Source organism: Telopea speciosissima, chromosome 11, assembly GCF_018873765.1.
Source record: "Telopea speciosissima isolate NSW1024214 ecotype Mountain lineage chromosome 11, Tspe_v1, whole genome shotgun sequence".
In the NCBI taxonomy this organism is placed as follows: domain Eukaryota; kingdom Viridiplantae; phylum Streptophyta; class Magnoliopsida; order Proteales; family Proteaceae; genus Telopea; species Telopea speciosissima.
Genome location: NC_057926.1, coordinates 56,021,143 through 56,033,817, shown reverse-complemented (window position 1 = coordinate 56,033,817; position 12,675 = coordinate 56,021,143). Strand labels below are relative to the sequence as shown.

Here is a 12,675-nt window from a genome sequence, read left to right as displayed (position 1 = left end):
AGGTTGAATGAAGAGACATGTTGGCAGTGGGATGATGTCATTTTCTTTACCACCAAGGCTTTAGCCCAACCCGACCCGGCCTTACGTAAGGCCTGAAATTCTCAACCCTGGCCCAGCCACAGGATGAAAAGCCCAAGCCCAAACCTGCACGAAACCCCCCCAGAAATGCATGTGGAGCTTTTCAAAATCTAAAAACTAAAATCTAACTATGATCATCTGGATTAGGAAGGGGCAACCCAAGAGTAGGGAAACCTTCTAGTCTATGCTCATCTGTTGTTTCAATGAATGTACTTGTTGCATTCAATTCGAAATGGGTATGGCAATGGATCATGATACATAACCCTGTACTGCAGCTATACCTCAACTTGTAAGACTTTTGCCCTAGTAAATCTCTTAGAAAGGATCCATTCAAAGGTGTGCCATGATCCTTTAAACATGAGACTAATGGCAAATCCCATATATAGCCCCTGATCTCAGGTATTGCCTTCTCTTATATAGGTGGTGTTTGGTATGTATTCTTTTTTTAGAACAGATTTGATGTGTAGACTCTATATTCTAGAAGAATGCATTCTGAAGCGAGAATCGAGTTTTAGAATGCATTATAGACCCAGAATCTGATGCAAGAGATAGAATATTTAATTACTCTTTATTTTCTGCAATGCATAATATTCTCTTGTAGGAACATGAATGCATAAATAAGTAAATAAATGAAAAACATCATTTATTGGCAGCTAATGAAAGCATGTAGTCTCTGCCAAACTGGAAGTAACTGATAACCTTCTCTTTTGGTGGAAGGTTTTCTTTGATAACAGGAACTTGGATGAAATTCTGAGACCATTCATGGAGTAAAGGTAGACTCTCTGCATCAAGTAGCTTCATTCCCCCAACTTCTTCCAAGGCATTAAGCCAAAGAGGGATCCAACCCATTACTATATCTAGAAACCCAATCTTCTCTCCTCCAAAGAATTTCTTCCCTTCAACCTTCTTCTCCAGAATTTTCAGTGTCTCTAATGCAGACTCTACAGCTTTCTCTTGTTCCTCTCCTTGGGCACAACATGCTTGCCATACACCAATCAAAGACTACACACACATGACAGCAACATATGATTAATAACTAAAATGATTCATGGAAGAACAAGAACTACACTAAGCACAAGCCATTAATAAGATCGATCATGGTGTGTTTGTTAATTAATTACCTTCTCATCTGCAAATTTAGCCCAGAAACGAGCCATAGCTCTCTGATAAGGATCCACAGGCAGTAGAGGGTACCCTTCCCACGATTCATCGATGTATTCAAGGATAACGAATGATTCTGCAATAGGTTTCTCATCATGGATGAGGACAGGAACCTTCTTATGAACTGGGTTACACTGGAGAAGAAGGGGGCTTTTGTTTGCAAGGTCTTCTTCTATGTACTCATATTCTACACCTTTGAGCTTTAAAGCCCATTCAATCCTACGACATGGAGGGCTACTAGAAGTCGCAAGCAACTTCACATGCCCCATCTCATGAATCTCTGATATTCATATTTCTCTTCCTCAATTATTTATAGAGGGAGATGGGTTCTCCAGATGAAGGAAGCAAAGTTTCTGGGAAGAAGGGGGCTTTTGTTTGCAAGGTCTTCTTCTATGTACTCATATTCTACACCTTTGAGCTTTAAAGCCCATTCAATCCTACGACATGGAGGGCTACTAGAAGTCGCAAGCAACTTCACATGCCCCATCTCATGAATCTCTGATATTCATATTTCTCTTCCTCAATTATTTATAGAGGGAGATGGGTTCTCCAGATGAAGGAAGCAAAGTTTCTGGGAAAATGGAGATTACAGTGACAGGAAGGGACCAATATTATTTAATACTTACGGTTCATGCACTTTGACCTTTTGAGGTGCAGCTCACTTGGATTAGACTCCAGAGTAGTCTCACTCTCACCTCGAACCTTCCCTTGTAGTTTCCACATCAAAGTATGGAAGAAGAGATTGCCCAGTGCTTGACTTTTAAACATAAGGGATATTTTCATCGACACCCTCTCTGTTGGGTCGTGGAATTACTGCCACCCCACTAAGGCCCAATATATCACTTTGGGCCCAAAAACCAGGACTGTAAATGTGGATAACTGAAAATTCGAATTCGATCCGCATCCATATCCGTTTAAGGGTATCCCTATTCATTTAGAGATATCCGGAAAAAAAATCCGAATACTCCGATAAAAATCCGAATCCGAATACTTAATTATAAAAAATTAAGTAAATAACGATCTTTGGGGTTTTTGAAGATTCAACAGGTTCTAGAATATGAGAAAAAGGGAATCATGATCAAAACTATGGATTGAGAGTGAATTGTATCCACTAGGGGGAGGAAGGTTTGAGTTACACAAGGCAGAGGTGTAAATGGATGGCCGAAAATCCGAATTCGATCCGCATCCGAATCCATCCGAATCCGTTTAGAGGTATCCGTATTCGATCAGAAAATATCCGAATCCGATTACATCCAATCCGTATCCAAGCCAAATCTGAACTGTTTACAAGCCTACCGGGTGCAAGAGTTCAAAGGCGGAGATGGCAGAGTTACAGAGATGAGAAGTTAGACTGGGGAAGACAAAGATAGGTAAGGTTTTAGTTCTTGTAATGGGAAGGGCAAAATTAACTTTACAAAATTACTAACATGGTGACATCACTCTTAACTATTACTCAGATATTTCCGTTAGTTTTTGGGCTTAAATTGATATATTGGCCTGTAGTGGGGTGGCATTAATTTCACGGCCCAACAGACGGGGTGTCGATGAAAATTTTCCTAAAAATAAACTTGGACATTTCAAATTGCAAAAATGCTAATCATGTCATGGAAACTTCATGCCTATCCCGTCTACTAATCAATTGTCAGAAAATTAATTCTTATTCTGTTTCCTCTATTTAAGAGGATTCATGATGCCCAAAGACTCTCTGTATTAAAATGTATAGTGAATGGTTAGCAAAACCCTGGGTAAGATCCCAGGTGCTCTTTGGGATGTAATTTTTTTTTTTTTTGGGAAAAAAAATGCTACCTGATCGCGTGTGACACGCAGTTCCTGTGCCTAGACACAGGCCGCACGAATGGACCGCCACAATCCCATGGAAAAGCGAAAATCCCCAAGGGCATGGGGTTATTTTGCGTGGCCCTGTGTCTAGACCGATGAGCTTTCTGCCCCTAGACTTGGCTCCTGTCCTGCAATGGCGGGAGCGGGAGCTGGAGCATCCAGCACCACTTTAGGATATAGACACATGGCATGTTATTAATCCAACGATCGAGAGAAAATGGACAATTTATAATCCACTTTCCATCTCTCAAAATCTCGTCCTGCAATAACCCAACCCAAAAATCCTGAAACCCATCGTAGATTAAAACCTCCGCTCGTCTTTCTCTAGGCCCTTCCCCATCTCTTTCTGATAATTTCCATCAACCCTAGGCGAAGGAGTCCATCTTACCTGGTTCAACGACGAAAGGCAAACGACGACCGATGACGGCGAGGCTAACCAGATAAGCTCTTCTTTTTCTCTCTCTCTCTCTCTCTCTCTCTCTCTCTCATGTTCGTTTTGAAACCCTAACAAATGCATTTTCGTTTTTGGTACAGGGGAGGTGGAAGAAAATTTTGGTTAAAAAGTTTGGGAAAGGATAGAATGAAGATCCTCTAGAAGCTGCAAAGCAATATCAGAATAATGACTAATTGAAACAATTGATCGGAAGCTTTAGAAGTTTTTGACACCAATCATCAAAATAAATGCCCAATGTTACAGAATCAACATACGTATAGGTGATTCTCACTGTCCAGAGTCAAATTTACAGAGAGATGAACAAAGGATCAAAGAAGAATAAGAGAATTTCTATCAGATACTGTGAAACCTGACTTTATTGAAGCAAAAATTTTCTCTAGTAGGTCAACTAGGGAGGAAGCAGAGTACTAGTAATTTGGGGCATTGCATGACTGGTGCAATTGAGATGAATTAGTAGTTGGAAAATAAATCCACTGAAATAAAGGTTATAGAAAGAAGGGTCTTTGAACAGGATAATAGGAACAACAATGGAAATGCTCCTCAAAGCATCATGATATGATGCACGGATTGCAACCATAGATTGGGAACTATGCAAATTCAAGGGCGGGTCTCATCCAGATGGTGAAGCTCCTTGTATGACTTCCAATTAGTCAAATCTTCTTCCACTTCCCCTGTACCAAATTCAAGGGTGGGTCTCATCAAACTCCTTGTATGACTTCCAATTAGTCAAAATCTTGTCCCACTTCCCTTTACCAAAAACGAAATGCATTTGTTAAATCTCAGAATGAAAATGAGAGACAGAAAAGGAGAAGAGCTAACCTGGTTAGCCTCGCTATCGCCGGTCACCGTTGAGCCAGGTAAGACGGAGTCCTTCGCCTAGGGTTGATAGAGATTAACAGAAATAAAGGGGGAAGGGCCGAGAGAAAGACGGAGGTTTTAATCTAGATTTCAGGATTTTCGGGTCGGGTTATTGCAGAACGGGATTATAAATTGCCTATTTTCTATCAACCGTTGGATTAATAACATGCCATGTGTCTATATCCTAGGTGGTGCTGGACGCTCCAGCTCCCGCCACTGCAGGACAGGAGCCAAATCCTCTGCCACCAAGTTCTCCAATAATACACTTGCATCACGTCTTAATCTCTGGAGACATGAAAACGTTAGGAAATTTTCCTCCTCACATATATGAACAATTAAATTTCCACACCAGTAGATACAGCTCTTGGATTTCTTTTACATCCTTCGTGACCGCACACCTATCCCACCATTTACTATTTCATCCATAATTGATGTTACATGAGCAACTTTAGCTGATATCCAGCTTGGAAGTGCACATATCTCCTTCAGAACCTTCTCTATCTCTGTGATTACTCACTCTTCCAAGCTTCGATTGAAGTCCTCTCTAATCATCAAGTGCAGGACAGGCATCTTCTGCCATTGGCATTGTGTATGCAGGGACAAGCCTTCTGACCTCCTAAAGCTCTCTGTTATATGATTCAGACATGAATCACATAAGACTCATATAAATAGCAAAATCTTATGGTCATCTACTTGTAATACCTTAGTTATATTAAGCATCTTCTGAAATGTTGCTAACAATTCCTTTTCTTTTCGTCCGAGCATATCCTCCTAGAAGCCATAAGTATTAAGTAATGCATGTTTAGATACTGATTAAGAGTGTAAAAGTTGAATTTGTGTCAACAAGAAAAAAGAATGTACCTTTGGAGAAGTTGAGGGTACATGAGGGTTGATCAGCCTAAATATAACTGTAGAAAAAGAGCTCTTCTGGAAAATCGTCCTTGATCCACCACCAGACCCAGCCAACACCAGCATAGAGAAGGCCATTTGTATGGCCATTGACAATGATTCTTTGCATTTATAAATAGGAAAAAGATTGATGCTCTGCAACAGAGGCACGCGAAGATCTCTCCCAAAATCAGGGTAAAGAACTGAAAAATAAATGCTCCACAAGCAGCACCCATGTACATAAAATTTTGACATCCTCAAATTCCCCTGCTAGAGTTGAACGCAAGATTGCTGGAACATAGATGGCGGGCTCATCAACCATCTCTTCAAGAATTAAACAAAGACGAAGTGGGAAAAAATATCACAACACCACATTCATAAAGACTCAGAAGATCTTTTAATTGTTTGAGCAAAATGGAAGAAAGGAATGTGGATAATTTCAGTGTACACTACTTGGAATCCATAATCTGAGGGTCAAAACTCGACAATCTCTACACTGCGAGGGGCGAAATTCAAGTGTCCCCCATCCAAGGAACCCCAAAGAAACAGGGTTCCCTGAACTCTAAAACAAACTGAATTGAAGGAAAAAACTTAAGGGGTTAAACGTGATGAGAAGCAGAAGATCAGAACCATTGATGGGAAGCATGACTGACGTGACAGAGTTGACAGAAGATGAGGCTGCCCTTGGTGGTCAGAAACCTGTCTCCAGTAATGGGAATGTCGAATCCAGAATAATACTCAATTTCATGGTTGAAGATGATGTAGCCATGATTGGACCTCCTTGGCTGCTACTGGTGTCCAATTCAACGGATGAAGATGAGAAAGGTGTTAGAGTGATGATTGGACCTCCTCAGTCTCCACCAACATCGAGTTCAACTGTGGATGAAGATGAGGAAGGAACTGAAGTGATGATTGGGCCTCCTCGACCGCTTGCCAATTTTGTCGATGCAGATTCAGGTGATGATGAAGATGCCGAAACAGAAGAACAGAACCAGATCCCACTCGATGACTGCAGTAGAAACTTTATCCTAACAGAGAAAATGAATTGGATTAAAGAAGAGTCTTGAAAACTTGTTAAAATGTATCAGATGATTGCCACCCAACCTTGATGAATCAAGGTCATAAATGAAATGAAGTGCTGATGAATTCGATATTTAAGCACTTAAAATTCAGTATCCAAACTATGAATTATGAACTCTGAATCCATAGCTCGAATGGAATATTCAACTATGAATGCAACAAATATAAGCAGCCCACAAGTGGTTTCCCATCAGAGAAACAGAAGGTTTATCAGACTATGAATGCAACAATATAAGCAGTTTACTATGGTACAATGAAAAACAACACATAACTAAACCATGTTCAAGAATGATCTGAAGGTTTATCAGACCTTGAATTCTGATGGAGGCCATATGTAAATGATTTTGGCTTGGGCCGAGGCTCCTGGAAACTGCAAAATCCTTTACTTGGTGCTTCTGGGGCCTTATCATTGAATTCATAGGGCTGCTGAATTGTCAAGTATCAGCTTGATGAATTCCAATTCACATTTCATAGTTTCTATCAATCTCACCTTCATGAATTGAAGTTGGTTAAGATATAAACCTAGAGGGCCTTGAGCTTTGAGGAAGTCCAGAAAAGGTTCTGCAACAGAGGCTGTAGAACAGAACAGTAGAAATCAATGAGACCTAAAAACCAGATTATGCTGATCTAAACATTTAGAAGGACAATACAACGGAAAAAGAGTTTATCGGCAGTATCTTACATTGATCTGGACTTTCTGTATCTTACAGAAGCTTCTTAGAAGACATAGCACCGAGATCTGAAAAGTCTATAAATCTAAATTTCTCTGGAAAGTTGAATGCAATAAATAAGAAGTTTCTCTGGCATTTGGCCGGTAGCAAAAAATGGAAGGAGCACAAATGGATCACTTGCAAACAAGGTTCTAAAATGAACAAATGCAACAAATAAGCAGCAAGAAGACCGATCGATCATGATTTACCCTTATAACCTCTAGCCTGAATCATTAGATTGCATTCTCTTCCATGCCTGATGAGTTCACTATGGCACAGAGAAAACAGAGAAATTTAGACAATGGTCAAAAGGGATTGTTATCAATATTATCCTCAAGTTCACACTGAGTTCTGAAAATCATTAGTATTTGAGGTTTGGCCTATGATGTGCAGAAAAGTAAAAACCATCAGAGTGGATGGAGGAAAGCTTTTGAATCATAGATTCTCATAATCAAAATGGCCAAAACCTTAACACGCAGAGCAGGCTCTGATCTGATTTATCAATAAAAGAAGAAAGAATGAGAAACTAAAAAACAAAAAATGTGTTTTTCCATTAGAGACGTGCCTGGACCTATGAGGTGAAGATGGAGGCCGTGTTTTTTTTTTTTTTTGGTCCAACATCAGGTCGAGCATTTGTGTTCTCTCGTATCTTGAACCTCAAAGCCCTAATTAATACAACCAATTGATCAGAAAAGAAATCCAAAACAAATAAGTAAATAAAATGAAAAGATAAAGAAAGAACCAAACAACAAATCAAGTAATCCAATGGAACTGGGACGAGATATACGAACACATATGGAAGGGAAATTGCTGTCGAGATGCTCATCAGCGTCAGCCGTCATCGTCGTTACCACTAGGACCCAAAGTTGACATTGATGCTCTGCAACAGAGGCAAACAAAAATCTCTCTCGAGCTCAGGAATGTAGAATTTTTTTTTGGGACATCCTCAAACTCCTCGATCTGCTAGTGTTGAACGCAAGATTAATGCTTTCACGATGTCCACGTAATGCAATAACAGTCCCGACTAGGAATCTAATATATATATAGACTGCAAATCAGAATGTCAGGAAACAAGAGCCTGGCAACTTGAGAATTCAAATTAAAGGAGAAAACTGATATTTTACAGTAGGCTGACCTGATCAACCTGAACTCCCCTACTAGGTGATGAAGAAGAAGGGTACGGTTCGTTTCCATCCAACATTAGGTACAGAAGAACATTCGAGTTTCTATGGTAGTTTGAACTTCAAACACCTAACTAATTAACCACAAGCATGATTATAAATGGATAAAACGAAGAAATAAAGAAAAAAAGCACACAAGAAATAGGCGGACCTGGAAAGTGAAGTAGGGACATAACTGGAAGCAAAATTTATGCGGAGATGCTCATCATCATCATCGTAATCAGCAATCGTCGTCGTCATCCGCTTCCTCTTTTCCTCCAATATTCCAATGCCTTTTATTATCGTGGAAGTCAGTTTCTGATCTGATTTTTCAATAAAAGAAAAAAGAATCAGAATTTAAAATTAAAATTTAAAAAAATGGGTAATTTCCATTAGAGACGTGCTTGAAGCCTTGAACCTCGGTGGTGACGACGAAGGCAACATTCGTTTGTGTCCAACATTAGCTCAAGAATTGGGTATCGAGCATTCCAGTTCTCTGGTACCTTCAACCACAGATCTTTAATTAACCACAACCATCAGATCAGAAAAGTAATCCAAAACAAATAAATAGCTAAAATGAAGGAACAAATTTTTACATGAGAAAGGACATCAGTAAGCATACAAAGGGCTTCCTGCATGATTTGGTTTAATTACTTAAAAATACAATGTACTAGTTTTCCATACTTTTAAATACTGCTCAGGGATACTAATAAGTTCTTAAGAAAATACATATATCAATCTTAGGATTGAATGATTCAAATCCAACTTATCATCTTCCTATCTAATTGGGTTTTGATCAGACTGGAGTTCCCAGTAAAGGGAAAGGAAATCTGAAACTGAGTCATTCTGCATCACTTTGACCTCTAATACAAGGATGAAATAGTAAAATAAGTTGATACTCCACCAAATAAATCTGGTGTTTAGAACTATTAGGCATGAACAACTACTACTCCAAGGACACAATGTTGGCAACCTTCCTTAGAAGCATTGTTAGCAGAAAAAAATGAAGTAGCAACTCATAAGAGTGACCCATCATGAACACACTACAACAACTATTAGTTGAATCTGATACACAAGCTAAGTTAATTGCACTTTGCTCAAACCTCAGCCATATGAGTTTATAATATTGAGCAATTATTTGACTGGTTCTCCGCAGAGACACCACAAAGAAGGGAAGAGGAAAATGTTCAATTTGTTCAGCCTTTCAAATAATGCTAATAGCTAACAAACAAATATCTGGAAAGTTAATAAAAGTCTATTCATTTCTGCCCAACATGTTCCTCCTAAAAGGCCACAAGTAGTTGATTGCCATCTGTGTCAACAATCCATAAAATACCTTTATTAGGAGAAGTTGACGGGCAAATGCATTTTGATGAGCCTCCCCCGCACCCCGAATATAATTCATGTGGAAAATGAGCTTTTTTTTCTGGCAAATTAATCACCCTTTTGAGAACCTCATCCACCAGATCCAGCCAACACACCAAAGCATGGAGAAGGCCATATGTATGGCCATTTGACATTGATGATCTGTGTTTACCAAACACAAAAAAGATTGATGCTCTGCAACAGAGAGAGAAGCAAAAATATCTCTCGAGCTCAGGAACAGAGAATTTTTTGGACATCCTCAAACTACTTGATCTGCTGCTAGTGTTGAACACAAGATTACTGAAACGTAGATGGTGTGCTCATCTACCATCTCCATTGTTTTCACAAGGTCCATGTAATGCAATAACTGTCCCGATTAGGAATCTAACAAATAGACTACTACAAATCAGAATGACCGGAAACAAGAACCAGGAAGGAGGAGGTTGAGTTCGTTTCCATCCAACCTTAGGTATATATATAGAACATTCAGAGTTCTCTGATATATCTATCTTGAACCTCAAATCCCTAAATAACCATCACAAGCATAAGGCCAAGTTTGTCATAAGTTTGTCAAGACGGGTCAAGTTTATACCATATGGTAAATCAGTTGGGCCAAATTTTGTGGAGGCATTAGGGGTCAAAATTCACAGCCTTTGTGCCAAGTTTTAGCCCAAACAGAGTTCGTGTATTGAAGTATACAATCGACTGAAAAAACTACAAGGATGCATGCTAAAACACAGGAGGTTATTTGAAAGTTTGATATATGGCTATCTAATCCTAAATTTATGTACTCAATAGTTAGAATTGTAGCAATAATCTACCACGTGAATAAAAATTGTTGAACCACCATGATAAGTTTATGGCTTTCTAAACCAACTTTTGCCTTTAAAAAGAAGTGAAAAACTTGTTGAAATTGAAATTGTTCTGCTTGAGTTTGTCTAAACATATTTGTGGTTTTTTTTTTCTTTTTTGTAGCTAAGAATTAAGGCCAAGGATCCTCATAATTACAGGATTATTGCAGGATCATTGATAATTGAATAAGTAACCCATAATGTAGGTTAACTCTGAGGGATGCAGATGGATTTTATCCTATCACCAACACCAAACCAGTTATCTTTCTAGTATTGCTTCTAAGTTACATTAGTTCAAACTATTCAGTACTACATTGGAAAATAAGATCAAACTCTTTCTCTAATGCATTTTGGATTTGTAGTGACATAATTCTCATTTTTTTTTTTAAGAGGAGGAAATAAAGGGGGTGAGAAATGAATACTATATGTGATGCACTATGATTTGTCAACATGAAGGATGGTTGTCAACTAATAGAATCATCTCTTATTAATATTTGGTAGTGGTTTCAAATGCATCATTTGACTATGATCCAGAAAGAATTTGCATATTAACAAAAACTATATATGATTTTATGATGCGAAGTCTTACTAGCTAGACAGAATATCCGACCTGCAAATGGTAAAGAATGAAATGGAAATAGCCATCTTATGTTTACATTAATATTATTTATCATAAAAATATTTAAGAATGAGAAATGTAGCAAACAATATGTGCTGAGAAGCAGAAGATCAAAAACGTGCCAGAGCTGACAGAAGATGAGGATGGCTTGAAACCTGACTCCAGTAATGGATATGTTGAATCCAGAATAATACCCACTTCCATGGTTGAAGATGATGAAGGTCGGGATGATGATGAAGACATGATTGGACCTCCTCAGCCTCCACCAACATCTGAGGTCTGCTACGGATGAAGATGAGAAAGTTGCCAAAGTGATGATTGGGCCTCCTCGGGTCGCCTGCCAATTTTGCCGATGCAAATTCAGGTGGAGATGAAGAACCAGATCCTACTTGATGATTGCAGCAGAAACCTTGTCCTAACAGGTAAAAATGAATTGGATTAGAGAAAAGTCTTGAAAACTAGTTAATATGCATATCGCTGATGAAGAGTATGATTATAGCAAGCCAACCTTGTGAAATCAGATGATTGTCACCCAACCCTGATGAATCAAGGTCATAAATGAAGTGAATTTCTGATCAATATTTAAGCACCTAAAGTTCACCAGCCAAACTATGAATTATGAACTCTGACAAGATATGAGTGCGTGGTCTACTACACAAGTGGTTTCCCTCGCAAAGAAATCGATCATGCCCACCCATATAATAGAATGAAAAATAAAACAGAAAAACTCAACCATGTTCCACAAAAGATCTATGAAGGTTTATCAGGCGTTGAATTCTGACGGAGGCCCTATATAAATGATTTTGGCTTATGCCGAGGCCTGCCGAGGCTCCTTGAAACTGCAATATATCGATCTCTTATTGTCATCTCTTCAAGGGCTGGTGAATTGTCAAAGTATTAGCTTGATGAATTCCCTGTCACATTTTATAGTTTCCATATATCTATCTCACCTTTATGAACTAAAGTTGGTTTAAGATATAAACCTGAAGAACCTTGAGCTTTGAAGAAGTCCAGAAAAGGTTCTGCAACAGAGGCTGTAGAATGAAACTGAAGAAATCAATAACACCTAGAAATCAAATCATGCTAAATCTAAACATTTTGAAAGATATATAACAGAATGCAAAAAAATTTAATCCACGGTATCTCTCACCTTGATCTGGACTTGCTGTAAATTAGGGGAACAGAGAATTTAATTTTTTTGGCCATCCTCAAACTCCTTAGCATGCTCTCTATCTGTTTTATGTATCTTGGTTTCCTTTACGCGCCCATGAATGAATAGCCTCCTTTCTACCCAAAAAAAAAAAAAAAAATTTAATAAAATCTTAGGGGCTGCCCCGGGTCCCAGGTAATATTTGGGTCATAAAAAAAACTATATATGGTTTTATGATGCTAAGTCTTACAAGATAGAATATCTAACCTGAAAATGGTAAGGAATGAAATGGAAATAGAAATCTTATGTTTTCATTAATATTTTTTATCATAAAAATATTTAAAAAATGAGAAATATAGCAAAAAAAAAAAAAAAAAAAAAAAGCGCGCTGAGAAGCAGAAGATAAGAAAACTGCCAGAGCTGACAGAAGATGAGGTTGGCCTGAAACCTGACTCTAGTAAT

The 12,675-nt window shown here is 38.5% G+C and overlaps 1 protein-coding gene across 1 annotated transcript; it reads right to left on the bottom strand.

The window, feature by feature from the left end:
* Positions 1–645: 645 nt before the first annotated feature.
* On the bottom strand, positions 646–1,531 carry LOC122645882 (glutathione transferase GST 23-like). Its single transcript, XM_043839283.1, has 2 exons — positions 1,200–1,531; positions 646–1,080 (listed from the first exon to the last, which is right to left on the bottom strand). The coding sequence occupies exons 1-2, from the start codon at positions 1,506–1,508 to the stop codon at positions 718–720; spliced, it is 672 nt and encodes a 223-aa protein (XP_043695218.1). The 5' UTR covers positions 1,509–1,531; the 3' UTR covers positions 646–717.
* Positions 1,532–12,675: the final 11,144 nt, after the last annotated feature.